The 26,566-nt window shown below is 36.7% G+C and overlaps 1 protein-coding gene across 1 annotated transcript in view; it reads right to left on the bottom strand.

Moving 5' to 3' along the window:
• CCDC178 (coiled-coil domain containing 178) overlaps positions 1–26,566 on the bottom strand; it is a gene marked incomplete at both ends in the record, with an annotated part of 145,546 nt that overhangs the window by 102,329 nt on the left and 16,651 nt on the right. Inside the window, 9 exon segments of the mRNA XM_082284184.1 lie at positions 2,794–2,814; positions 2,817–2,949; positions 6,404–6,489; positions 6,491–6,523; positions 10,347–10,397; positions 10,401–10,460; positions 21,596–21,637; positions 21,641–21,687; positions 24,950–25,107. Of these exon segments, the coding sequence (XP_082140310.1) occupies positions 2,794–2,814; positions 2,817–2,949; positions 6,404–6,489; positions 6,491–6,523; positions 10,347–10,397; positions 10,401–10,460; positions 21,596–21,637; positions 21,641–21,687; positions 24,950–25,107 (631 nt within the window).

Below are 26,566 nucleotides of genomic sequence, written 5' to 3' on the forward strand. Positions count from 1 at the left end.
CTAAAGGGAGCAATGGCTCTCTAGCTTTTAAAAAAATCCTTTATTGTCATATATCCTTTAACGTAATTCTTGTGTTTACATGGATATGCTGTAACAAAGCTCTCCAGTAAGATTAAAATTGATTAACAGTATTTTTTGAAAGTAGGAGAGGGAAACTACACTGAAAGTATTAGTGCAGAAAGACTTAAAAAATGACTAGAAGAAAAGATAACCTAAAAGATGAATAGTAAATGATAACAGAGACCCAGTGGAGTTTACCTAATACCATGATGATAAACAGCCCCCTGGATCTAATTCAGTTTTTCCCTTTTTCTTAATTCAGCCTTCAGAAGTATATTATCCTATTTCTATAACAAACCCTTCTGAAATATGCCATTTTGTAGATTATTTCATTAGTAATACTCTCAATATCTGATGAAACAACATATCATGACTAGCTGTTAGAACCAGACATGGATTTTCTGATATATCATTCCCCAGATGGAAAATGGTTTTCTATGAAAAAGGAAGTACTCATAGGAATATGTTGATTTGATTTAAAATGAAAAAGATTTAAGTTAAGATAAAAATATTCTGATCAAACATTTACAGACTAAACAGCAGGTTTTTTAATAAAAAATGATAAAAAACTCATTTTATATCTATAAAATTTAAAGTAATTTTATTTAAGTATATTCCTTCTATTTTAAGTTTCCTGCATTGTGATAAGGACACTATTGTTATTCCATCAGATGAATTTCCATATGTCCTTTTATATAGCTGAGAAATTCTCATTCAATTTTAGAAGAGACATTGCTGAGCTTGGTGCAATTCTAAGATACAATGCTAAAGAAATATCAATTTATTACTGTCTTCTTTTCCAGTACCATGCAACAGCCAAATATATCACAGAAAATTTGGAAAAACTATTGGGATATAAGAGGGTTTTTAGCAGAAGACTAGTGCTAATTGAGTTAGGAAGTTAGGATATTTGCTATTTCCAAGCAAAAAGAAAGTCAATGTGTTAGTATATTTGCAAAGCTTTGTTGATATTTAATATGTTCATCAAAAGTATAAGTCTGTACATGCCTCAATTTAAAAATATCACTAATATATCATCATGTGTCCAATAGCAAATACTAATGAGGACAAACGTTAACATTTGAAGAGACTTTTGGTCATTCAAATTGTCTTGCTCAATCTCCAAAAACCACAGTAATCGCTTTTACAGTTCCTTTAATTGAAAGTACAATAATCACATTAGCAGCAGAAAATAAGCACAAGCAGGCTTGTTTCAAGGTTAAGAAAACAAGGCACAACATAATCATTCTGAACGTGATCCAACCCTCATTACGAATTGTTATGTCAAAGAATTCTTATCTGTGTGTTTAATACAGCACATATCAGCACTGAACCAAATGGCAATATGATAGTTTGGGGACTGTACTGTCTCTGTGGAACAGGAGGTAATGAGATGCTCTGAGAGCAGTTACAGAGAGCAGTGATAAAATAGGCCTATAAGGTATAACCTTCTCATTATACATTGAGATTTCACCACATTCAGTAGCATGGCTGCTAGTAAATCAAAAGTCACACCTTGTATTTACTTGTGACATTTGTTACATTCACGAGTCACAGTCTTATCAGTCAGCAATCCTCTCCTGTAAGCAGACAGGCTCTAGAAGGTCTGCAAATCAAGAACTCAGCATTCCAGCCAAATCACACATGATGTGTGTTCCTGCAAGAACCAGGCACACAGATGTTTCAGTTTCACATCCTTTTCAGTCCTGATCATGAATAGATGATTTCCATCCCCCAGTGCACCGCAAGAGTCACCTCAAAAATTTTCTTTCTCTCTCTATATCTCTGCTGAAGTCACTAGTTTCTCATGAAGATTCTCCCACTATCAGGACTATTCTTCAATTCCATTTCCCTTCATGACACTGACAGCAAGAATCCCTAGTTTTCTCACCAAACATCTCACTTAATTTAGGGTCAGTTTGTCTCTTGACAAGAGATTGTTTAGTTTCCTTTAGGTATTTAACAGTCCCATCTAATCTCCAGGAGAGAGGGGACTTCTAGCTTGAATAAAGATGCAACTTTCTATCTCTTTCCTGTCAAGCCACTTCCAACCTTCTTTTCTCGGCAAAAAGTCTTTCCATCTTTTTGTTCTTGCTTACTAGCTTTTACTCACCCTCACAAAACCTGCAAGTCACCACAAAAAGGACATTTTATTGGACCTTTTCATAGACCTCAGACTGGGATTTTCCATCTCACTGGTCTTTCCATTTATTACTTCATCATCCTCTTCTGCATAAGGTGTAATGGCTCATACCTGTCCATCTTAAAAATGAGATAATGAGAATGACTTGTAATTCCGACCTCCAAACTGCACTGCTAGCTGTGAACCTCTAACTATTTGTACTATCATGTACATCTTCACTTCTCCTTAAGCAGAAGAAACTATGATCTAACTTTCCATTTTCTGAGTTAAGAGTTTGTTTTCCTGCTTAAATCTCTCCCTGAATCAACAAAAGCATCTGACAACACTTCTCCCAGACTGAAAGATACAACTTACACTGAGCTCCTTGAGGTTTTCTTTTCACCTTAGCTCTAAGTACATATGGAATTACCATGTATATTCACAGCCTGTAAAGGAAACATCCACTTTTAGTTTTTGCAGTTCAAGATACTTGGAACAAGTAGTCTAGTTTTTTCAACTGTCAAGACAGGCAGTTCTCATTCAGTATAATATCTCACTAGAATTTCTAGAAACCCTAGATGAACTCTTGAACTGCTTCCTTTAGTCTGTACTCCAGAAGTTGAGGCGTTGTTTATTTCTTTCTATCCTTGGGCAGAAATTCTCCATATGTTTTTTCTTCCTGCTTTAACCTTTTCTCATATTCTGCCAGCTTATCTTGGAGATTATTAAGTACCATCTGAATGTTTTGCTGCTTAAACATTGCACCCCTTAAAATTTTTATTTGAAAGAGAAAAAAATCAATGAAACAATCAAAATATTCTTCTGTACTCTTTTTTAGCCTTTACTTACAGGTTTCATTTTTAATTTTGTTTTAGATAAAAGTGTTTTCTCACAACTAATGATACCCTTAAAAAAGGAAGCTATATGATAGAGCTTACCATGAGTGTTTAGACCACCTAAAGACATTCTCCATATCAATCCTTATCCAATGAGTCTATTGAGATACATAACTTCCACATTTTTAAAAAACATCTTGCATTTTTAGAGAACGGACTGACTCACCACATGTTTAATATCTGCTTAAACAACGATATTCTGCGACACAGAATTAGCCCATGGCCAATGATACATTGAGTAACCATACCTTTATTATTTGTTGGGACTGGAAGTGGGAGCTTCATACCACTTGTGCAGTATTTTGGTTTTTTCTCTGTCCATACCTAGCATGGTTTCTTGAACCTGTACAGACTAAAGAGGTAAAGTTAAGCAATTTTCAGACGTTTTCACCTGGTACTGACATGCTGTTCTCTCAGGGTCTGTATTTCTGTTGCTTATAGACAGAAGCACATTAAAAAAAAAAAAAAAAAAAAAAAAAGATTCTCTAACTGATTTTCTGCAAGATAACCTAAACTAAAGCCTAGGAGGTAATGTAGCAGTTGGCTGCAAAATAATGCATCACAATGTCCGGACTAAAAAAAGGAAACTCAGGAGACAGGTTTAAACCTACTTTTTCTAATGGTAAGGCATTGTTATGTAAACTCAATGTTACATTAACACTTAAACAAAATATTTTTTTTAACTTTAAAACAAACGAACAGTCAGAGGAAGGGAAGAAGCTGTCATGTAATGACGAAGCTGACCGCTCAGGAACCATTTACACCGTCAAGAAAGGAACAGCTGGGACCAATAATAAGCTGTTATCCTTCTTAGTGATTAGCTGATACTTGACAGAACAGATGTATTTAGGAGTTTTGGAACCAGCTCTAAATTCTGGAGGTCACAAGTCTCTTACTGAGACTCTTCAGAAAAAACAAATCTCTTTGCAGAAAATTAAAGCATCTAAGGCCTCCTCTGAGTCTAAAGAGGGGCTTAGGGAACCATCAGAAATGATCTATGGTTGTTTTCATTAAAACACCCTTCCAGCCTTCCTAATCTCCAGTATACCCCCATATCATGTTTCCTGCCTTTATTTCCTTTCCTGATGGAGGTGTAGGCACAGCACCCAGCAACTCACGCATGTAAATGGTGGGGCTCAAAACAAGCAAAGATGCTCCTCATACAAACCTTGAATTCATAGGATCTATTCATCTTCCTTCTACTTTAAATGGCACCAAACTTCACTGAGATGGAGAGAACTGACTGAAGGCATTTTGTCTTCATTCTTAACTTCAGGTATAAAGACATGTCTTTGTCTTCCAGAAACGCAAAAACAGTTTTTCAGAAATGATGGGACAGTTTCTAGATGGGATACCTGTGGGATGTTATTTACTTTGGATAGCATGTTAGGCTACATTTTGCAGTGGAGTTCAGTTTGGTAGTAAATTTTACTGTGGAAAAGTATTTATTTCAAACTACTTTTATTTTGAAACCATTGTGTCACTGTTTTTATTTCACTCTAGTGGCTATTACTTGGCCTTTTTATTGCATTAATAGTAAGCAATAATAAATCATGGAGGTTTTATTCAGAGAAAGATGCTTGGAAGTATCCACAAAAGGACAACAGTGAAGACTGAAAGCAGAAGTAGGGACTCATTTACTTCAAATCTCTCTACCAGTTCAGGCTACCAAAAAAATGGAAATAAAAGCCAAGAGTAAATGTAAAAACAGGTATTCCCTTATGCCCAGGTTTTCTAAAAAGTCAGACAGGTTTTATGAAAAGAAGAAAGATTAGTTCAAATAAATAAGAATATTTGATATTGAACTACATGCATAACACAAAATCTAACAGGGAATAACTAGTAGAGTACACTGTGTTAAAATAGATTGACAAAATGCCATGTGATATGGCCTATAACTGAAAATATTAATAGAAGAATAGAAGAATAATAAAAGAGATTAACCTGAATTTTTTTTTTCTGAATGTTGTCCTCATTAATCTTCACTGATGAAAACCAGCAAGCAATGAAAAAGCACCAGCAACACCAAACTCTTCCTCTCCTTCCACCCTTACGTGCAGAGTCTGTTCTATGGATCAGAAGGCAGAAGCATGCTGCCAGTGTTCAGCATGCCACACACTGGAGAGATTGCTGTGTGCTGTGCCTTCTGTATTCAGAGAATGACAAAAAGTAACACTAGCCATTGGGATGTACAAGGTAGAAGTCAGAGGCAGGGGTTGGGGACTTTTTTGACTGTGGGGTTCTTCCTGTCAGGTAGGATCTCTAAAAGCGGGTTCTTGAGAAAAATGCAAGTTTTCTTTATTATCTATTTTAAGCCTAGAAGTTGCAGAATTTGCAAGAAAATTTCTTTTTGAAGGAGAGATGAACTTGTTTACTACATAGAAGCAATGAATTGCTGGAATGACCTTTCAGTGCCACTTTATGTTGACATTATCCATTTCTTCTCTGAGTCTGAACATAACCTGTCACTGATATGAAACCACTGACTACGGACTAAAAAACTGTGAAAAATGAGAAGGAGAATTTTTCAGTCATGGAAAGATGCCTTCAGTTCACTAAGTTCCACTGCACAGTGGGTCCCTCTGAATCATTCTGTTTGAAACAAGAGCTGGGAAAAAACATTCCCATCCCACATATGTACTTAGATGTTTTTTTCCTCAAGTCAAGAATTTTATGGAATAATCTCTCAAAGATCTTTTGACATCAACAGCACATAAATGAAGGAGATCATAGAAAGAGAGCCATAGTATAATGATGTAAGAATGACTTTTTCACTACTTAGACATCCTGTACAATTCAACAATCTGAGCTGCTTTCTTTTGGCATTGCACAGCAGGCTCGCCTCTATCCTTGAAGAGTAAGCCTGCTGTGCAATCAGCATATACAGCCCTCCAAGGCTTGCTTGGCCTAGAAGGCAGCCTGCATTACCAGTTGGATGGAGCCCTTTGAGACTATTTCCAGCAGTCATCAGTCACAGTAAGTTTAGGTCCACACTTCTCAAACCAAAGAAGATACAACGTGCATTGAATCCTCCATTACTTAAGGATGCAACTGACCATGAATATTATTAGAGTTCTGAAAGTAATTTCAATGCCCAAAATTCAGTTTGGTAGGCAGACAATTTCTCATTAATAACTTCAACAGATGTGTTTAAACTACAAGCAGTGATCAGACAAAACTACTCTCAAATTATTGATGAAAAGTTCATATTTTCTAGAAGTAATACTGTAAAATAATCATCTTTCATAATAAAGTAGAATTACTAATTTACCTTTATTAATGTCATCAATTAGCCTTTGAAATTCATATAATAGGTAAGTCTTACCTCAAATCAGCAAAAGATTTTTCTGTATTGTCTAGCTGTATTTGCTTCCTGTTCCATAATTCATTTAATTCTTTACATTCATTTTTCAAAATTTTCCACAGTGTGATAGTTTTCAGCAATTTAACTAGGAATTTAAGAAACAACCAACCAACCAAGCAACACCACCACCAACAACAAAATCCCATACCATGTAAACTAGTCAAGGCTAGATTTCCAAATACTGAGTTTTAAGCACAGGCATATGATCATGTGCAAAAATTCATGACAGTGTATACCCAAAGAAAGGGAAATTCTTTCAGAGAAGGCACTTAAAGAAATGAGTGCAACTGGAAAAATTGCATTTATGTAAGAGAACAGCTTCACAAATCCAGTTAGAGTTCCCCAACTTGTTGATGAGTTCTTATATTATTTATGCACAGATTTTATTGTGGCACCTGTATTTTTACAATTGCCTATGTTGTACGTGGATATATGCATATTTGTAGGCCACCATCTTCAAAAAATACATGTCCCTCTTACTTTCGTCCTTATATATGAAATTTTTGTAAATAAGCCCTGCACAGCAAAATCATTTCTAATGACAGCAAAAAGTAACAATATTTGCATATGATCTGAATCTGGGACTGCTTATTTCAGTGTGTGCAGAGTCAGTGTCTAGCTTTTATTGCTAGACCATTCAAGTACTTAGAAAATATAGAACTATTTTAGGCAGATACCTAAAATACTTGACTTTCAGGAAAAATCAGTGGTTTTAGTTGCCATTCCCCAGAGCATTTTTCATTTAGTTGCCTAAATAGTGAGTTGTCCTCTTTCAGATGTCAAGTTTCTCATAACATAATTGTCCGTACTCCACAGACAGTGGTGGAATAAAGCACAGAGAGTGACTCCTTTCCTCAGCTGCAACTTGAAGAGATGCTGACATTAAGCTGCTGAAAACCTTTAAATTATAAAGTGTTTTCACTAAACTTCCTGCTTTATGGAAGAGAAGTTAAATTGCACTGTCTTTCTTGTACCAAATGTGACAGATGGTTACAGGACCCAAAAAATGTGAGCATTCACAACACAAGCAAACTCTACTTTCAAGAGCAAGAGTATCTGGTACACAAAGCTGCAGCTTCCCCACAATGAACTAGGTAAACATAAAGCACTGTAGCAGTTCAGCAGTAATAAACAGGTGGGAGTCTTCTATTTGGGTGATACTTGTAAAGTGGTCTTGCTGCATTAGATTTTGTAACCCAGACTAATGGGCTGTAAGCAGCTATGTAAATGGGTTAAATTAAGAGGGAGGAAAATACCTTTTGATTATCCTTAGATATACACATGTATACACATATAAATTAGGTGCACACATACATAAATACCAGGTTTCATGACCTCATAATTCAGTAGGCAAAGAATACACCACAGTATTTTAAGATCAGTATTTTTAAAATTTCTTCTTTAGGATCTATCCCATTTTTCTGGAGCAGTAGTATCCTGCATAGTCTAAGCATCTTTTTCCTTATGAAAGAACTGCTTCTGAAAGGTATACCTGAAAGGTAGTTATAAAAAAAAACAAGGAATGAAAACTTTTGTAACAGGTGTTAGCACAGATATGCGAAGTTGTGCAAGGTATCACAAGGATGTCAGATTTTTAAGACCCTCAAACTTCTGAATGTGTAATAAGTATCTGTAGAGGTATGATAATTAATGCAAATTCCTCTGTTACTGAACTGCCAATAGTGAGTCTCAAAGCCCTGAGTAAAAGTTTTAGGCTCGATACGAGGAGAGCTTGGTGAAATGTGATACCGTCTGATTGCACATACACAAGATATATGTATATCTGTCCTGGCCTTAAACTTTACAAACCTGAGATGATTAATACATTGTGTCCAGATATAAATATGCACACAAACAAACCATGACATGTTTTGTACCAAAGGCTCAGGTTCATGTTTAAGCTCTGTTGGAAGAAAACTGTCAATGAAGAGGAATTTTGCATCTTTGACTTCCTGCACTTTTCTCAGGACCTTTTAACCAAGGCAAGCAAAACCTGACAATGTGGGCTTTTGAGCATATGGAGTATTAGCCATTGAGTCAGTGCAACCTGGTACCTATTACAGGAGACAGAGAATTTGCTGTCAGGTTTTAGAATAAACAAACAAGAATGGTGAGATACTCTACAGTCTGTGATCCAAATATCAATTGACTGAATATCTGCACTTAATGGCTTGCTGTAGTGGATAACAGTCCACTATCCTGCCTAAGCTGAATGAGTCCCTTGGCACCTGGTCATTCAGCCGTTCAATACATGAACAATATTCTTCATTCTTCCTTGCTGCTGAACAAGACCACTGGTGTTTTATAAGGTAGAATTCATATGCTGTTATCTAGGCATTTAGCTTTTAGACATTTAAATGTCAGCTGACCAAACGAATTCGCTTCAAATTCAATGGCATGATGCAGTAGCCTCCACATTGTGATTCACCTTGACTTAAAATAGGCAAACTATTCACTCAGTGAATTGCTTGGTCCGTTGAAAGTTGGAGACTCTATATTACTGTTGTAAGGAGAATACTATAGAATCATAGCCATTCCTTCCATAACATCATTTAAGCTACACACTGGCTTTGACTAGCCAGTGTCTTAATCATAGAAGAGCAATAATATCTCCGAATACAACTTTAAAAAACTTTCTCTGAAAAACAATGGAGTGTAATTAGAGGAATCATATAATGTAATCCTGCACAACTAGAGGTATGAGTTATTGTTAAAAACAAGTCAGCCCCCTTTATAAAACTTCAATTTCTACAATCAAGGAACTGTATCAGGCTCTAAAAATGCAGTATTTGAGGTATCCAAGTGCTGTTACCAGTTCAGAGCTCTACAAATCTCATAAAATAGGCTTTGTACATTCTTTGTACATTGCTTTATTCCACTTAGCAGTCCTCTAATACTCCTCTAGAACACCAACTCAAATATTACTCAAGTAAATAATGGATGCAGTTATTTAGATTTACTAGGAGAGGCAGCATGAAAACAATAAAAAAAAGTATAGGAAATAAATGCCCTGCAAAACATTGTAGAATTACTGAATATCTGCATGCTGACTCATCAGTCATTTCCACATGTTTTTAGATCTCTTGGTAAACCTGCAGTTTGGTAGAGCATCATCTTTAACAGACAGGGATATAAACTTCATCTTCCCTGCCAAATTTAGAAACCTGTGTCAATCAATGAATTTCCCCATGCTTAATTTAAGATTCTGTCATATATAAGAAGTTTTGGAATTTTTCCATAGAAATTACAGGCTTCCTAAAAGCTACTCTGAACCACACGAAAGCTTTTATTGTTTTATATATGTACGTACGTGATTCATCTTTGATGCTGTAATATCGAACAAGTTTATACAACATGCAAATAAAAGAGTAATAAAAATTAACAGAATCTTGGGGGGAAAAATGGTTGTTTCTTCTAATAACATGTTTATACAAAGCACAGTGTTTAGCAATGAAATTCATTAATTCACTTTCCTGGATTGTACAGTTTAGTAAGTGATACAGCAGATACGAGCCATCATTTACAAGAAGATGCCATCTGCTGAGCAAACATGCAATCAGCAGGCACTTCCTACTACACTGGAATCTTTTTTGTCCTTTATTGATTTTCTCCCTTGCATTTCTAAAGCCCCTCAAGCAATCTGAGCCAGTGCAGCAAATGAAGAAAGCAAAGGACTTCTCAATGACCCCAATATCAATTCTGCTTTGTGCTTCACACTGTCTCAAGGCTATGGACCTCATAGGTTAGTTCAAGCAAGAGGCAGAGAATAGTGCATAAAGTGTGTGTATGTATACAGTTCCAAGGCAACTCTGTAGAAATGACAGCCTATCCTTTGAGACTAAACATACTTCAAAAAAGCATTACAACATTAAGCATACTCCAATGCAAGCATTAAATTATTCACCCCTACACCATTTAATTTTTGCTTCATAATGCTTCTCTTGTTTTGTTCCACTTATTGTTCAGTTTGCTTCTGCTCTTTATCTACTTCATGTACATTCTGATCCAAATATGACACCTGGAGAATTTATGCATAAATAGATATGTTAGTATTCAAAATTTATTGTCCTACATCTACAGATGTCAGAAAAAAACCTTAGCCATTAAATACTTTCACAGTTACCATTCTTAAACTTATTTTGGTTTTGCCTTCCATACCAACTTTTTCATCATGTAGGTTTAAATATTCTATGCTTTGAATGATAAAGTGCACTTTTAAAATAGAAAATACCTCTGCTGCTTCATAAAATGTTTTTCATCTTGCAGAAAAAAAAATCACATAAAGTTCTGAAGTCAAAATATATATTTGAAATAGCTTTCATGGAATGTGTATAAGAGGCAAAATAGAAGTTTATTAATTATTATCACTAACTCATGCAAAATACAGCTAAGGACAGCTAACAGGAGGAGAGAAAAGGAAGTAATATATTACAATATCTCGTTTTTGTCTTTTTCATTAATCCACTCTATAATTAATTGGCATCTCAAGAAAAACAAGTCTTGTCTATTGTATTAATTTCATTTGCATCATTAACATGAGCACCAAATATTAAATGAAAGAAACTATGATTAATGCCTGTAGTAAGGAAAATTTTGCATTGCTTAAACAAATGGCATAATATTTATACTATTCAAAGTTTAAAATTCCATGTAGAAGATATAAAAATTATTAAAATAGGTATTCGTATTCCCATTCTGAAAACCTTTAATCAATGAGAAAGTTCTCCCTGGAAATTACCACTATATTTTGGATATCATTTGCATACAAATCTGCTTGTGCAAACTCTTTCTCCAAGCTTTTAACACAGAAGCAAATACACAGGTGTAGACCATGATGTATAACTCACACCACACCTCTCTAGGTTTCCTCGAAACTAATGATGTGATCTTTGTCACATTGTTTCTACTTACTTTCAGTTGGGGAAGGGCTAACAACATTAGTCACTGCCATTAATGCCTTGTTTTGAAAATACTATTAGCTATTAGAAGACTCTTCTTTTTTTAAAAAAAAATGCAATTTGACTTATTAAACCTGCATTAAAAATAAACTACCACATAATCCATTATCTCAATGGACTCAAACCATTCAACATCCCCCATCTCTCATCCAAAAGTGGGGAAGTATTGCTGCATGCAGACTGTGCCAAGAGCCCTTCAAATGGAGTAACACTAAAAACCTGGGGATGATATTCCATGAAAAGCTGCATACTAGCAGTTGGATAGCAGAATTACAAACCTACAGACTGATTGTGCAACAAAACATCCTCCCTGCTGATGCAGCAGAAATTCTTGTCTCTGGGCTTTGAGAAAAAATAAAAAATCCTGTATCTAAACTGAATAGGCTCGATAGATGCTGATACTTCAGTGTTCTCTAGCAAGTATATGGCTTACAGAAAACTCCTTGTCTTAATTAATAGCTAGTTTTGCTACTCTGTTTCACTTATGACAGAAGACTGAAAACAAATTACTTTTTTCCCACATTTCTTGCTGTTTTCAGAGCCATTCCACAAAAGAAGAATAGGAACAAGCACCTGCTTAAGACAAAGACATTCAAAAAGTCTAAAGACTGAAGTCTAAAGTGTTTTATTTTCTAACAATGACCAAAAAAAAAAATGCTAGTGACTGGTCCAGACTCTACTACTTTTACCTCATGGCTGTCTTGAAATGCGTCTTTATTCCTAAATCAGCTACTTGTCTCTCTTCAATGCTCTTCATATCTCATAGAATGATAGAATGTTAAGGGGCCTTAAGGATCACCTAGTCCCAATACACTCTTTTCAAAATACAATGGTTGGTGGTAAATAACTCATTTTTCTAGTTTTAAATAACAGTCTACAAATATGGTTATGCTTACTGGATATGCAAGCAGGAAATGAAGCATAATCTCTCAATTCCTATATAATGGCACAATATTAGGTAAAATTACAGATGTGACAATCTAGCTAGTAGATGGAATGGACAAGCTTCCCAGAAAACCACTAACAATTCTGAGTCTCTGTGGCATTAGAAGATCCCCCTTGGCTGTCTCAGAATACAGTCTCATCTGAACTGCTCTGCACTTTGACCGTCACTAGTAAATGACAGCTTTTGTACTTTCAACAGCCTTTGACATCATCGTTAAATTTTGTTCTAATAAGAAGAAAAAGCCTCTTGACAGCAATGATATGAATGTTGTGTAACACAGAGAAATAAGGCTTTGGAAGAAAAATAGGAGAAAAAGGCGTAGTTGAAAGAGAACTTAAAAAAATACCCTAAAAGAAGTACTACGTGCATCTCAAGGACCTCTTTATCCTGACAAAACATGAACTACAATAAAGAAAAAAAAAATCTTGAGAACAAAACTTACTTCCCTCACTTAAAAATTTACTTTATGAAATTTAGGAAAGTGTTCTTTTTTTCCTGTCTGTAAAAGGAAAAAAGTGGGCTAAAAGTGCCACTAGGGATCTTGGTCAAGGATCCAGTGAAGAGAAAGGAGCGTTTTAGTTTCAATGGGTAATCAAAAAGAATAAGTATTGAATAGAGAAAAGAGAGGAAGATGTTTGCAATAAAACCTATAATGCTGTGTCAGTCAGGCCCAGAAATGTTCCCTTCAGCCTTCTCTAAAGCAAAGCCTGAGAAGCAGAGGGAAGTTGGGCATCAATCACAAATGCATGTGATGGAGACCTTGTGCTCCATCTGGCTTAGAAGAGGAACATTTAACACTTTCTGCTAATGTCTTGCACAAACAGGAATTTCAGGATCTCTCTTAGGGCTTAGCTTTCTAGAAATGGGACACATAGATACCAGATCCTATTCTGAGTTCTTGCACAGTTCAAAGTCGCATAATGGAACAGGACAAGTTTTGTAACAAAAGTAAATGGAGATTGTCGTTGTTCAGAAGAAAATAAAAAAGGTTCAGACTTTTCTCTCAAAAAAAAGGGAATGAAAATCTCAGAAAGACTTCTGGTCATCACAGTAAATCCAACATTCTGTTCTAAAGAAAAATAGCCTCTGACAGCTCTCAGAGTAAATCTCTCCTATCTGAGACCACTGCAAAAGGACCCAAATGGGTTTCTGACTCAAGGACTTAATAGTAAAAGACTGAAATGCCTCCCTCCAGGTTTGGCTTGTTCTTCTGATCCCACAAGATGTTGGAATCCATCAGAACACTCACAGCATGGGAGTATTCATTTCAGGATGAGCAGAAAGGAACGATGGAGCCAAAAAATCTTTTATTTCATAATGCTAAGTGTGGCAGTATTAACAGTAAAGATAATTCTCCCAGAGGTATTATAGGTTTCCTTTACACGAAGAAAGAAATGATGAATCTCAATGGCACTGACCTACCAACTGTGAGAAGGCTCTCAGGATGCATTACACACTGGTGTGCTAATAATTCATCACAGGAGATCTTTTCCAATTATTAGAAGGAGTTTGAATGAGAAGAAAGTATTTAATTTTACTGTTTATCTGGTATTAAATTTTATACAAGAAAAGGGCCATGCTTTTAGGTTGTGCAAGGGATCTTTGTGCAGCCAGCGTTGGCTTGAGGTCTGAACACCATTGTCACTGCATCCTCCTCATTATCCTCACAGGAGACACACAAAAATAGCAACTGGAAGTCTATTGCCTGCCTACAGCTAGTTACTGGGTAGTCGCCACTAATAACGTGGTCAGTTCAGCAGCTGCTGATTTTTCCAGGTGTGTTGGGTTTGTGTGGTAAGCTTCTGGCAGCAGTGGGGCTACAGGGGTGGCTTCTGTGAGAAGCTGCCAGAAGATTCCCATATGACCAGCGAGCCAATGCCAGCTGGCTCCAGAATGGGCCTGCTGGTGGCTGAGGCCAAGCCCATCAGTGACAGTGGTAGTGCCTCTGGGATAACACAGTTAACAAGTGGGACAGAAAACACACCTACACAAGAGCAAACTACAGCCAGAGAGAGAACTTGGAATATGTGAGAACAACAGCTCTGCTAACACCAAGGTCAGTGGAGAAGGAGGGGGAGAAGGTGCTCCAGGTTATGGAGCAGAAATTCCCCTGCAGCCCACAGAGATTCATTTTGGAGAAGCTTTCCACCTGCAGACTGTGGAGAACCCCATGCTGGAGCAGGTGGATGCCTGAGAGGAGGCTGTGAACCTGTGGGAATCCTGCACTGGGACAGACTGCATGAAGGACCTATGGAACCATGGAGAGAGGAGCCCACAACAGACCAGGTTTGCTGTCAGGACTTCTGATTCCGTGGAGAGCCCACCGTGGAGCAGATTGTTCCTGAAGGACTGCAGCCTGTGGAAGCAACCCATGGTGGAGCAGCTTGTGAAGAACTGGAGCCCGTGGTAAGGGCTCATGCAGGACAATTTCATGGACAACTGTCTCAGTGTCTCCTGTGGAAGGGACTCTACACTGGAGTAGGGGAAGAATGTGAGGCGTCCTCCCACTGAGGAGGAACTAGCATCAGAGACAAGATGTGATGAACTGACCACAGTTTATTTCCCATTTCCCATCCCCTTGCGCCATTCTGGGGAAGCAAGTAGGGAAAATCATAAGTCACAAGCCCGGGAAGAAGGAAGGAATGGGGAGAAAGTGTTTTTAAGATTTATTTTACTTCTCATTATCCTGGTCTGATTATGTTGTTAATAAATTCAACTGATAGCCCTTTGTTCAGTCTGTTTTGTCTGTGACGGTGTTCAGTGAGTGATCTCTCCCAGTCCTTATCTTGACTCATGAACACATTGTTATATTTTTTTTCCCCTGTCCAACTGAGAAGGGAAGTGAGCAGCTTGGTAGGTACCTGGCATGCAGCCAGGGTCAACCCACCACACTTACAAAGACAGCTTAAAGAACAACAAAATCCAAAAATTAACATTGTAGCCAACTTTAAAAAATAAAATAAGATAAAATAAAATAAATAAAAAATACAATACAATACAATGAAATAAAATAAAATAATAAAATGTTCTATAAAAATTAGTTTATTAAAAACTTTATGGTGCAACACCTGCAAGTAAAATACTTGCAAGCCAGAGGGAAATTATTTACAGATACCATATTGGACGCTTAGAGGACATGCAAGCCAAGCATTGATGGATGCTTTGGAAATATCAAAAAGAAAATCAATGTCACGAACAGAAGGGGAACTATTAGTAACAAGACAAAAAGTTGAAATTATGCCTAAAAGAGGAAAACAGAAAAGATCCTGAAATTTGCTTATTTAAATATAAAAATGCAATCAGGCAAGTTAAACAAGAGTGTTTGGAAAAACCTGCAAGAGACATAAACCAAGTACTTTTCCAAACACATCTGACAGGAAGTCTGCTAGAGACAAAGCAAGACAAATAGATGATCAGATGGACTTAGAGACAGACTTACCATGAACACTCAGAAAACAAAGTATGATGGGGGAAAAAAGAACCCAAATTCCAAAACAGATAAAATCTGTAAAGTCCTAAGAAGCAAACTCATAATATGAATTACTATCCAAAAAAAGAAAAAAAAAAGAAAAAAAAAAATTAGCTTACAAATGGAATACTTGATGCATAGGAGAGGAATCAGCATGACAGGCAGCAGTGCCTCAAAATTCATCAGTATTCTGAAGGATTCAATTAGAATGTGAGAAGGGATATGTGGGTGATACAGTCTACTTGGACTCCTAAGAGGTGTTTGATAAATATGTTTTAATAAAAGGATGTAAGACAACAAATAAGCAGAGGCTTTATATCAATCACCTCTAAAATCCCAATTTCTAGGACTGGTACCTAAAAATCCTTAAACCATGGGATTCCCCTGATTGTATGGTGGAACAGTCATTTGTGCAAATATTTCAGCACACAACACCGGCCTCCAACTGGACTTTGTGCCACTGAGCAGCATCCTCTGGGCTTGGTCATTCAGCTGATTTTCAATTCACCTGACTGTCTCCTCATCCAGCCCTTGGATCAACAGCTTTTCCATGCAGATCTTAATGGGAGGCAGTGTAAGTCCAGGCAGACAATATCCACTGCTCTTCCCTCATCTGCCAGGCCAGTCACTTCTGTTTGATAAGAGACGGTTATCAAACTGGTCAAGCTTGACGTTTCTTTGGTGAATCCATGCATGCTACTCCTGATGACTTTCTTGTCCTTGTGAAACATGCCTGGAAAAAGTTTAGCTGCTCCATCCCTTTTCTGTGGATTGAAGCGACACTGAATATCCTGTAGATCCCTGGGTTCTCCTTCTTGCCTTTCTTGAACATAGGGGTGACATTTTCCTTTCTCCAGTCCAGAAGTACTTCTCCCAGTCACAAGCTTCCTCAGGACTTGTGGGTGCATCCCATCAAGGCCCATGGAACTATGAATGTTCAGTTTAAATAAGTACTTGCTGATTGGATCCCCTTCCACTAATGGTATGCACTCCTTTCTCCAGCCTTTCCTCTTGGTCTCTGGGACCCAGGATTCCTGAAGGCTGGCTCTTGCAGAAAAGTCTGAAGCAAAGAAGGCATTCAGTACTGCAGTCTTTTCCACATCCTGTGCCATCAGGTTCCCTCCCCATGCAGCAATGGGCTCACATTTTCTATAGTCTTCTTTTGTGACCTCTGCACTTACAGAAGTCCTTGTTGCCTTTGACATCTCTTGCCTGATTCAATGCCATTTTGGCTTCAACTTTTCCAACTGCATCTCTGCATGGTCATAAAATGTTGCTGTATTTCCCCCAGGTTACCCATCCCTGATTCCATTTTTTATATTCCACCTTCTATATTCTTCCTTTTTGCATCTGAGTTTTGCCTGGAGCTCCTTGTTCATCCATGCAAGCCTCCTGGCATTTTTGCCTGACTTCCTACTCATTGGAATGGACTGCTCTTGTGTTTGAAGAAGATGATATTTGAATACTAAACAGCTTTTTTTGGCCCCTCTTCCCAAATATAATATAGAACTATCAATTTTGGATGGGAAGAAACTGTCAAGAACAGCCCTTTTATCTGAAAGTGTTAAATTGGTCAAGGAGTCTCAGTTCATCTCTTTTATTATAAATGGCCATGCATATTTCATACCAGTGCAGTGGAACAGGTTAGTTCATATGGCTGATGAGTTCAAACTACAAGTAAGTTACCATTTGCAGAATTCTTAGGTCATGTAAAACAATTTATTTGCATAAAGGCAAACTTTCATAGAAGTGAACTCTTTAACAGAAGCAAACTTAAAATACCACTCAATTACACTGTTGGATTACGCAGAAAAATCCAGACTGAATCAACTACAGAAAACCTACAGATAAACACAGATAGTGCTTTGACTGGCAGAATACAACTTCTGTAACCTTACAGCTTTATGTTTACCAATGAAATGTTTCTTTGTAGAAGAATGGGTCACTGAAAAATAAACTGCTACTACCACTGAGTATCTACTGGTACATTCTGCAGAATGATAAACCTAAATGGTATTGTAAGGACCTTCACACGATATACAACTTTGCTTCTGATACTTAACCTGCACAACAGATCCCACAACATGCCAGCACTTTTCCTTAGATGAATTAGTGGACAGAATATTTCTGTCAAAATTTCCTTCCTACAGGATGTCAGTAGCTTACTTAAAGAAAGGAAGCATAATTTACCTTACGAAAAAAAAAAAGGACCAGTTACTTAACTGGTCAAGGACTAAGTGTCGTGGGTTATTTCATAGATGTACATACACACACACGCTGCACATTTCATTTGCAGGGCATATGAACTGCTGGTTGCTAAATATACAGTCTTACAGTATAAATAGTCCTTGAAATAGCTGTAAGAGGGTGCAATCCCACAGCAGCTTAATTACCCTGCCCAAAATTCAAGCAGCAAAAAGCACAGAGGAAGAGAACAAAACACATTGCCTATAGGTGTCTTGATGAAATACACCTAATCTGTAGTATAGGCACTACACACATTGGCAATGGGGGTTTTCCATGCACCAGCTGGGAATCGAACCCAGGTCACAAGAATGGGAACCTTGCATGATACCACTACACCACTGGTGCTTCCCTGCAGTCTCTACATCATCAAGTGAGCAATCATTCAATTTTGTTTCACTCTAATCCATCCCAAGGGATCTATTAACAAGAGCCTCAATTACCCTGCCTAAAGGCAGGTCATAATAAGGACTATGCAGGAAAAAGAATTTTCTATGTGAAAAAAATTACCTGAAGAACATCACACATATCCTAAAATACTGACAAAAGGTCACTGGACAATTAACTACTCACTTTTCCTAGGGAAGTTTTGAAAGAGTCAACGTGGAAAACCCTAAAAAATTCTTCTGTTTGTTTCTTAAAGTGTGTATAAGTAAAGCCAATGTTCTTTTGGGGAAGGCAATGACTAAACAGCTTCACAGATTCCTTCCAAAATGTCTGTGGTTATAAAAAGACTTAAATTTCAAAGCAGTAAAGCCAAGACTGTAATTCATCTCAACAGTGCAGAGTAAGCAGATGTGTGCTGAAGCTGGAAAGAAAAGAAAGGAACCAAACAATACTCGTTCCATTCTGACTTCCTATACCTTTCATGTGCAGCACAATTGTTTTGATGCATATACAGCTACCCATGACTCTAGAAGTCAAAGCACTTTAGGCATGGTTGCAGCAAGAACATAAATATTCCAGGCAGAAAAGCAAGTTCTTTGGCGCAATGTTCATGCTCCACTTCATGTACAGGTGTTGAAATTTTTTTCACAGCTTCTGCAGCTTACTTAGGAACTCTGTCCCCATTTGAGAAGTATTCTAAGTGTTTAATTTTTCTTTTCCTAAGATTTCATGCATTTAGCAACTGTACATAGCAGGAGGACCTGAGATTTCCTGATCTAATAGTAAGATATATTCAGTCTTCATGGGAATTGAGTTAATATCAGGTCAAATGTACTGCTTTTCCTCAGCTTCTTTCATCCAAGGTGTCTAACATAATATGAAGGAAAAGTGACACAAAAGAAGACATTAGTGGCAGGCCAAAGAATTTAAAGGTTTCTGAGCAGAACCAAACATCCTGCCTCTCTCATAGCACTTAATCGTAAACCCCCAACTATATTTGTTTATAACCTTTGTTTAAAACAAATTCCTTACTCAGTCAATAACTCCAAAAAAGATAAAAGGTGACTTTCAAATAAAAAGACCTACAAACAACCCTCTCTCTATGTCCTTGCACTCAGTAACACGTAAGAGGAATGTACACATCATATTTTAGGAGAGATCAGCAATTGCTTTCTTCCTAAAGATCTGTTACGTGCTGGGTTGGTGGTTTTGAAAGTAGAATTGAGAAAATGTAGGGGTTCCATAAAATAGCATTCCAAAAAGTCCTTTTAAGAGTTAACTTAAGTTATCATAAGAAAGCAATAAACAGAAATCTGGGATTGTATCAGTCTAAAAATCCTGTTTTTACATTAAAGCAAGATGTAGAATGTATTTCTTCTGAATTGAATACTACATTCAGCTTACACTCATTTCCTGGGACTAGACTAAATAGCAGTCTAAAATGATATTTCTTCTTCAAAGGATGGCATTCAGATCATCTCTGAAGACATAAATAGAGGTCCTGGAATCCTTCGTTACTGGCAACTTTTCATAATTTGTCATTCTCTGTGACTTGAATCTCAACTTTCACATGCACTTCTTGAATTCCCAAACATGTGGAAGGACAATGACCAGGACACAGTCACAACAATACTAATTTTATATGAAATAGAGATTGCCCAATCTCTTGTGAATGTCCCGAGCCTTTCTATGATCTCTGTGAAGTTTTAGTGTACAAGATGGTCTCAGTACTTCTCAAATATGTTTTCTGAGAACTCCCCTCTCAATCCAGATTCTCTGTATATTCTTACTAAACTCAGTTTCCTCTTTCACCTTATCAGTTAATACTTCCAAAACAGGTAAGATCTCTCCATTATTATAGGTATGATGAAATAAAAATTTTGTCAATCAAGAAAGATATCAATGAAATTGAAAATAATAAATTTGGAAAGCTGTCACTAATTCTAAAATGTTCTAATAACCCCAATAAGTAGTTCCATCAACATCAGAACTGTTGAAGCCTGGTTTATTACCCATTTGTGTCCCATCATTGATTTAAGTTGATATGTTAAGGCATGAGCTCTGACTTGGACCTTTAATAAGGTCTATGGACATAACTCCTCCTTTCCTTCATCTTTTTATCCCCTCCCTTTACCACACCTCTTGTATGGCATTTTTGGGATCTAGTAAGGAATGTTTTCATGCTAACTGGATGTGTTTATTCAACCCAGCCACCAATTTCTACAGAACTTCTAAGAATCTAATTATTTTCAAGAACTTTATTTATTATTGTTCTTTTTTTTCAGAGGACTTTGTTGAAACAAAATGACTTTGTTGACACAATAAAATCCAAAGTTTCTGGGGGGACAAATATGATAACCTGTCAGGTAAATAAAACCAGCATACAAGTAGAGTTCAAAGGAAGAAGAAATGAAAAAAATGGGATTTTTTTTCTGCACTGAGAATATTACATACAATATTGTTTAAAGTATAGATATTTGGAATCAGTAAACTGAAAAGCTATGAAATATATGTGCACATCTTACAAGAATTCACAGAAAATAAAGAAAAACTGTATTTCAGATTCTATGTTTATAACCATCATATATGAAAAAAAAAATGATAAAAACTTTTACCAAAATGTTTTGGGGACTGAGGTTTGCGTTAACAAGAAAGAATTTCAGAATCATTGTCATTTTCAAGGCCTGTATTTTCTTTTGCATAATTTTAGCTATTTTTCTTTCAAGTAAAATCAAAAAATTAGATGAAAAATTTCAGCCTGAAGCAATTTGAAATTATTGAAATGTGATTTTACAGACAGACTTACAATAAAAGTAAGGTTCATTTATAGACATGTTTTAAGTGAAAAAATAGTTTTCTTCCTATATTTATATTGCTGGCATTACCTATTTCTGATTTTTTGCAAAAATTCTCTATTTTTTTCCCTCATGTTCTTAATTTTTACATTCAAAACTCTCCAATGCTTCATTAATATAACAACTCCTTTGATTTATAGCCAGTAGATTGCTTACCTTGATGGATTTCTAATTAACAATTAAACCATTAAGACACCTTTAGCATAAGCTGAAGTTATTTCAGGCCAACACAGAAGACACATGTATGCAAGCATTTTTACTTCATTTATATTAAAAAAGAAAAAAAAAAAGTACTGATTCTTCCACAGTTTTTATTATTTCAGAAGCAGCATCTGATCATTTTACACTCTCATCTCCTTGGGCTGCTATTTTGTTATTCAAATATTCTATATAGAAAATATTTTGTAAAGTAAGCAACACGAATTTCTCATGTTTCTTTGTCATAATTAAACAGTATATTTAAAAAAATAAATTTAAAAGGAAGACTATTAAAGAGCAGTTAGGGATGTTTTATGCTATAGTGTGCACTTGTGCACTGCCCTTGCAGTGCATCCTAGCAGAATCTTTAGGCTTCACAGTCTCAGTGAGGGAACACTCAGAGCCTGCTAATTCATACAGGACATATGTGTATAATTAAGCAGACTACCTCTAGTTTCTCTCAGATTTTCCTTACTACCTCAATATCCCTCTTAATTCATAAAATCATGGAGAGATTCATAGATTCACAGAATTGTTTGAGTTGGGAGGGACCTTAAAGATCATCTGTTTCCAACCCCCTTCTCCAGAAGAAGGGACACCATCCACTAGATCAGGTGGCTCAGGGGCCTCATCCAACCTGGCATTGAGCACTCTCAGGGATGGAGAATCCATAACTTCCCTGCTCAAATCAATGATGGATCAATCACTGGAGCTTAAGGAATAATGAGGATGTTAGGGAAGCAACCACCTAGAGGGTAAGGAAATCATTTAAAGTGGCTTTAGGTGGATAAAGGCATAGCTGCTCACATGAAGCATAATAAACTTTGTTTCCTCCCCTCTCCTTCCCCTGCAGAAGTTGAAACACCATCACATCCCAGCAGAACTTACCTATACAATTCACACAGTGATCAGAGTCCAACTGGAATATGACCAGACAACAAACATGTTGTTTGGCCTAGCAGTATCAAGGTTGATAATAAAAGTCTTAGAGAATAATCCATGTGGGAAAATCAGGACAAAATTAGGATGCATTTACCTGAAATGGAATGTAATTTCCCACTGTTCTCTCGAGCATCTGGTGAAGAACAGACTTACATAAGAACCTTTGTGACTGTGCCCCAGCAGCTAAGGAGTGACTTGTTATCTTGACCAGAATGTCACAGCTCCGCTGTACTTCTCTAGGATTCTGGCAATGGTCCTTGGATGGCTGTACCTTCCTAAACAGTTGGGGGCTGAAAGTCCTAACCTGAATGGTTAGAGATCATAAAGCATGATCTGAGAAAAAACTGCAATGAAGCACCTTTACTGACCTAGAAAGAGGAGATAAAAAACCAAATTGTTAAATCTCTCAATACATAAAATATTCTGAGAAATAAAATGCCCCAACCCTGGAAATGTTCAAGGCCAGGTTGAATGGTGCTTTGAGCAACCTGAACTAGCAGGAGGTGTCCCTGCCCTCGGCAGGGGGCTGGAACTAGACAGTCTTTAAAGTCCCTTCCAATCCAAACCATTCTATGACTCTAAATATAGTTCAGGTGAAGTGTGACAAAGACAAAGAGTTGGATATATCTACAGGGAAAAAAAAACCCCAACTGATTAAGTATGAGCAAAATGTCCTAGTTTTTAAATTGCTAGTACATAGGAAAAACATTATTCAGAAATGTTTTTCACTCTTTCAATGCTTTTAGAGCAAACATTTTGACAGGAATTACTTGAAATAATGTCACACTGTGCAGGTAATTAATGAAGACAAAAGAATAAAAGAGTAATAGTTAAGTATGGGAACAATTTTATAAGAAAGGTTTCTTCTAATCTTTGAGAAACAAAGCCCATGTAGATACAGAAAATAGGTTTAATTCATACAGATACCTTTTGTAATGTAAATCTGAGTAGTGTGATAAAAAGAAAACTCAGGGTTGTCCTTACAGTGTCAAAGTTGTAACACTCCTAATAGACCACATATAAAATTTAAAATCAGCATGAATTAACACAAGAAAAAAGAGCAAGGAAAAACGATGCCGAAAACCATTAGTTCACACCACATATTCTGTCTTCAAACTTCCTGGTGTAAGTGACAATTGTCATGCTGTAATTTGGGTCTGACTCAAACCCCACTGAAGCCACTGAAAACAATCCCAATATTTTCCTGATTCCCAAAATAACTAAATTACTTCCGAAATACTTCTATGATGATCAGAAGAATAACTTTGAGCTTTCTGAATAGCTGCTATTATTTATAACGAGGTATTCAGTTCGTTGATTTAGCCATGTTTCTGAAGGAAATTGGCAATAAAAAATCATCTTTTTGCTAAACTTAATTTGGCTCACCTTCCATGCTCCACCTTATCTCCGTTGTGCATGTCTATCTATGTCTTGTCTTGGTCTTAATAACCAGGTAGTACCTGATGAAGAATATCTGGTCATCAAAACCAGATGGAAACATATGCAGAAAGAAAAATAAAAGGCAAAAAAAGGGCTTATTTGTAAGTATAGGCTCTATTTGAATATAGTTGTGTTCTCGATATCTGTTGGTAGCAATTGCTGTGATCAAAACCAGAAAAAACCCTTTAATACACAGCTGGAAAAAAAAAAGGCAGGAACATGCCCATAGGTGGCTGTAATATGACTGCATCTTTGCTTTTGCAGGGGGGATGCTTTGGGGATTTTTTTGTTGAATTCTGGGCATGCCTGGTACATGCAGAAATCCTCCATATATATTCTGGATTCCACTGGGTCCTTAGCAGGACCTAGTTATCTAGAGGGACAATCCACAATGGCTCTGGGCATGTACAAGAGAATTAATTTCATGCTTGATTCACACTTTTATACATACACATATATATACACACGTAAAAAAATAACGGGTTCTGTTGTAGGCATCTGCATTTTCTAGGCATTTTCTACTGGTTCAACAGGAGCTGTCAATTAATTGAAAACTCACAGTCAGGCACTGTGAGGAACTCCAGTTCAGATTTTAGGTTACAAAGTACAAGATCTCAAAATGAATTATAGGCAAATATAGCAGAAAACAGGGAAATTTTAAGTAAAATAGGGTATCACTGTGCATGATATAAAAGTGTATCACATGCCATCTCAGGTTAAAAAATCTGCTGACTTCAGAGGACACTTATGCTGCACACATTATTCCAGATGGTTTAAGAAGATAAGAAATATTAGGCAGATATGCACACAACAATGAAAAATATCCAGGTCACTTATGGCACTGTAAGATGTTTATGATATTTTTAATAATTAAAGCAGAAAAATAATAGTAAAATAATAATGAACAAGAGAGTTCTATAGAATCTACTACTTCTTATTTTAAAATCTGTATTTATATTTTTACTCTTACAGAGGAGCTTAACTCTTCAACATACAAAATATTCAGGCATTCATGTACTTTTCAATAAAAGATACTCATTTACTTGCTTGTTTATAAATATTCAAGACTCACTTTGCTGTTCCAACATTTTGCATCTTCCTGGATTTCTGCTTTTTGCTTCACTAACTCCTCAAGGTGTTTTTCATCCTTTATAATCTTCTCCTCTGTTTCTTTTAACTTCATACAGTATTCGGTCCAAATAAATTCAGAATGCTTTAATTCATTCCTAATAGAAATACACACAAAGTGAAACCATCTATTTGGAAATATTCCAAGGTTGTCCCTCTCCATAAAGGAAAATGTAAAGCAGATCTGAATTAGCAAAGATTTATTTTGATTCCCTACTACATTTCTTGAACAGGTAAGCATGAGATAATTTCAAAATATCTACCCTGGGAGGTTCATGCAATTTCAGCCAGATAACAAAACTACTCATGCTACCAGTTTGCTTGCACTTAAAGCCTGCCAACATTACAACTTATAATTGGACCTCTGAGAAGGCATTGGTGTAGTTAAAGGCAGGGCTTTGTTTCAAACCTCACACGTTAACTAAACAAAATAGGAGTCAACACTGCTAGTGGCTGAATCTACTTCAGAGCCAACTTCACTTAATCAACCCACTGCCCTGTAATTCTGTGGACAAATGTCATTTGTGAATTAAAGTTTTCACTGACACCAATTTTTCATGTTAAAAGGAACTTGAAGGCAAGGCCAGAGGAGGGGTTAAGGACTTCACTTTCACTCTGAATAGCAGATTTAACAGCATTATAAGAAGGAAAATTTGCCATAATTACAGAACAAGATACTAATAACTACAACTATTGTCAGGAAAACACTCCCATGAGACATGGTTATAGGCCTCATTATAGGCTGTGAAAATGCCTTTTTATACATCTGTGAATGGATTTGAAAAAAGGCAAAAGAAATAGAAGTATGTCAGGTTAAAATTTTACAATGGCTGCTGGTGTTTGTCCTTTTTTTTTTTTTTTTTTTTTTGTTTCAGCAGGCAGGAAAAAAGTTTCCTCCATGCTCCTGAGAGAACTGTTCTGGTCAATAACATATTCTAAAATGTGCCTTAAACTGCAAAAGAAATCCACCACAGCAGAACTAAGACCAAGAGTAGTTGAGTTTTAGAGACAACCCTAGCATTACAACCCAAAAAATCCCCTGCAGTAAGACAACAGAAAGCAATCATGAAGAGGCTTCATCACTAAATCAAGAGCCTTTCCTACAAGATTATTTAAGAGACATTCTTCCTTTACTTGTTTCCAAGATTTCATCCAGTGCTGAAGTAAATGCTTACCTTGCAAGGTGTCACAGACTGCGCATAGCACGAGCACGAAGCCCAACTCTCTGAACTCCTCCACTTCCTTAGGTCCCGCCACCCATGAAAGAGACATAGAAACAGTATTTGGAACTATTCCAATAACAGACATGTAACAGTCATAGGCTGTAATTTTCTTCTCGTTTTGCCTACCAGCTACAACTTTCTGAGTCGTAGCTGTCATGAAAAATTACAGCACTATCAGCCCCAATGCGTGTGCGTAAGCCACAGACTGTGCCGCGTGATTGATAACAGCCTGAGTATTTTCAGTTTCGTGCAATCTTCATCATTTTCTCAGTGATGGCACTGAACATAAAGAAAAGAGTATGAACTGCAGAGCAGTCTTTCAAGCCTGTACTGC

Source organism: Coloeus monedula, assembly GCF_965178545.1.
Source record: "Coloeus monedula genome assembly, chromosome: 1".
NCBI classification, from domain to species: domain Eukaryota; kingdom Metazoa; phylum Chordata; class Aves; order Passeriformes; family Corvidae; genus Coloeus; species Coloeus monedula.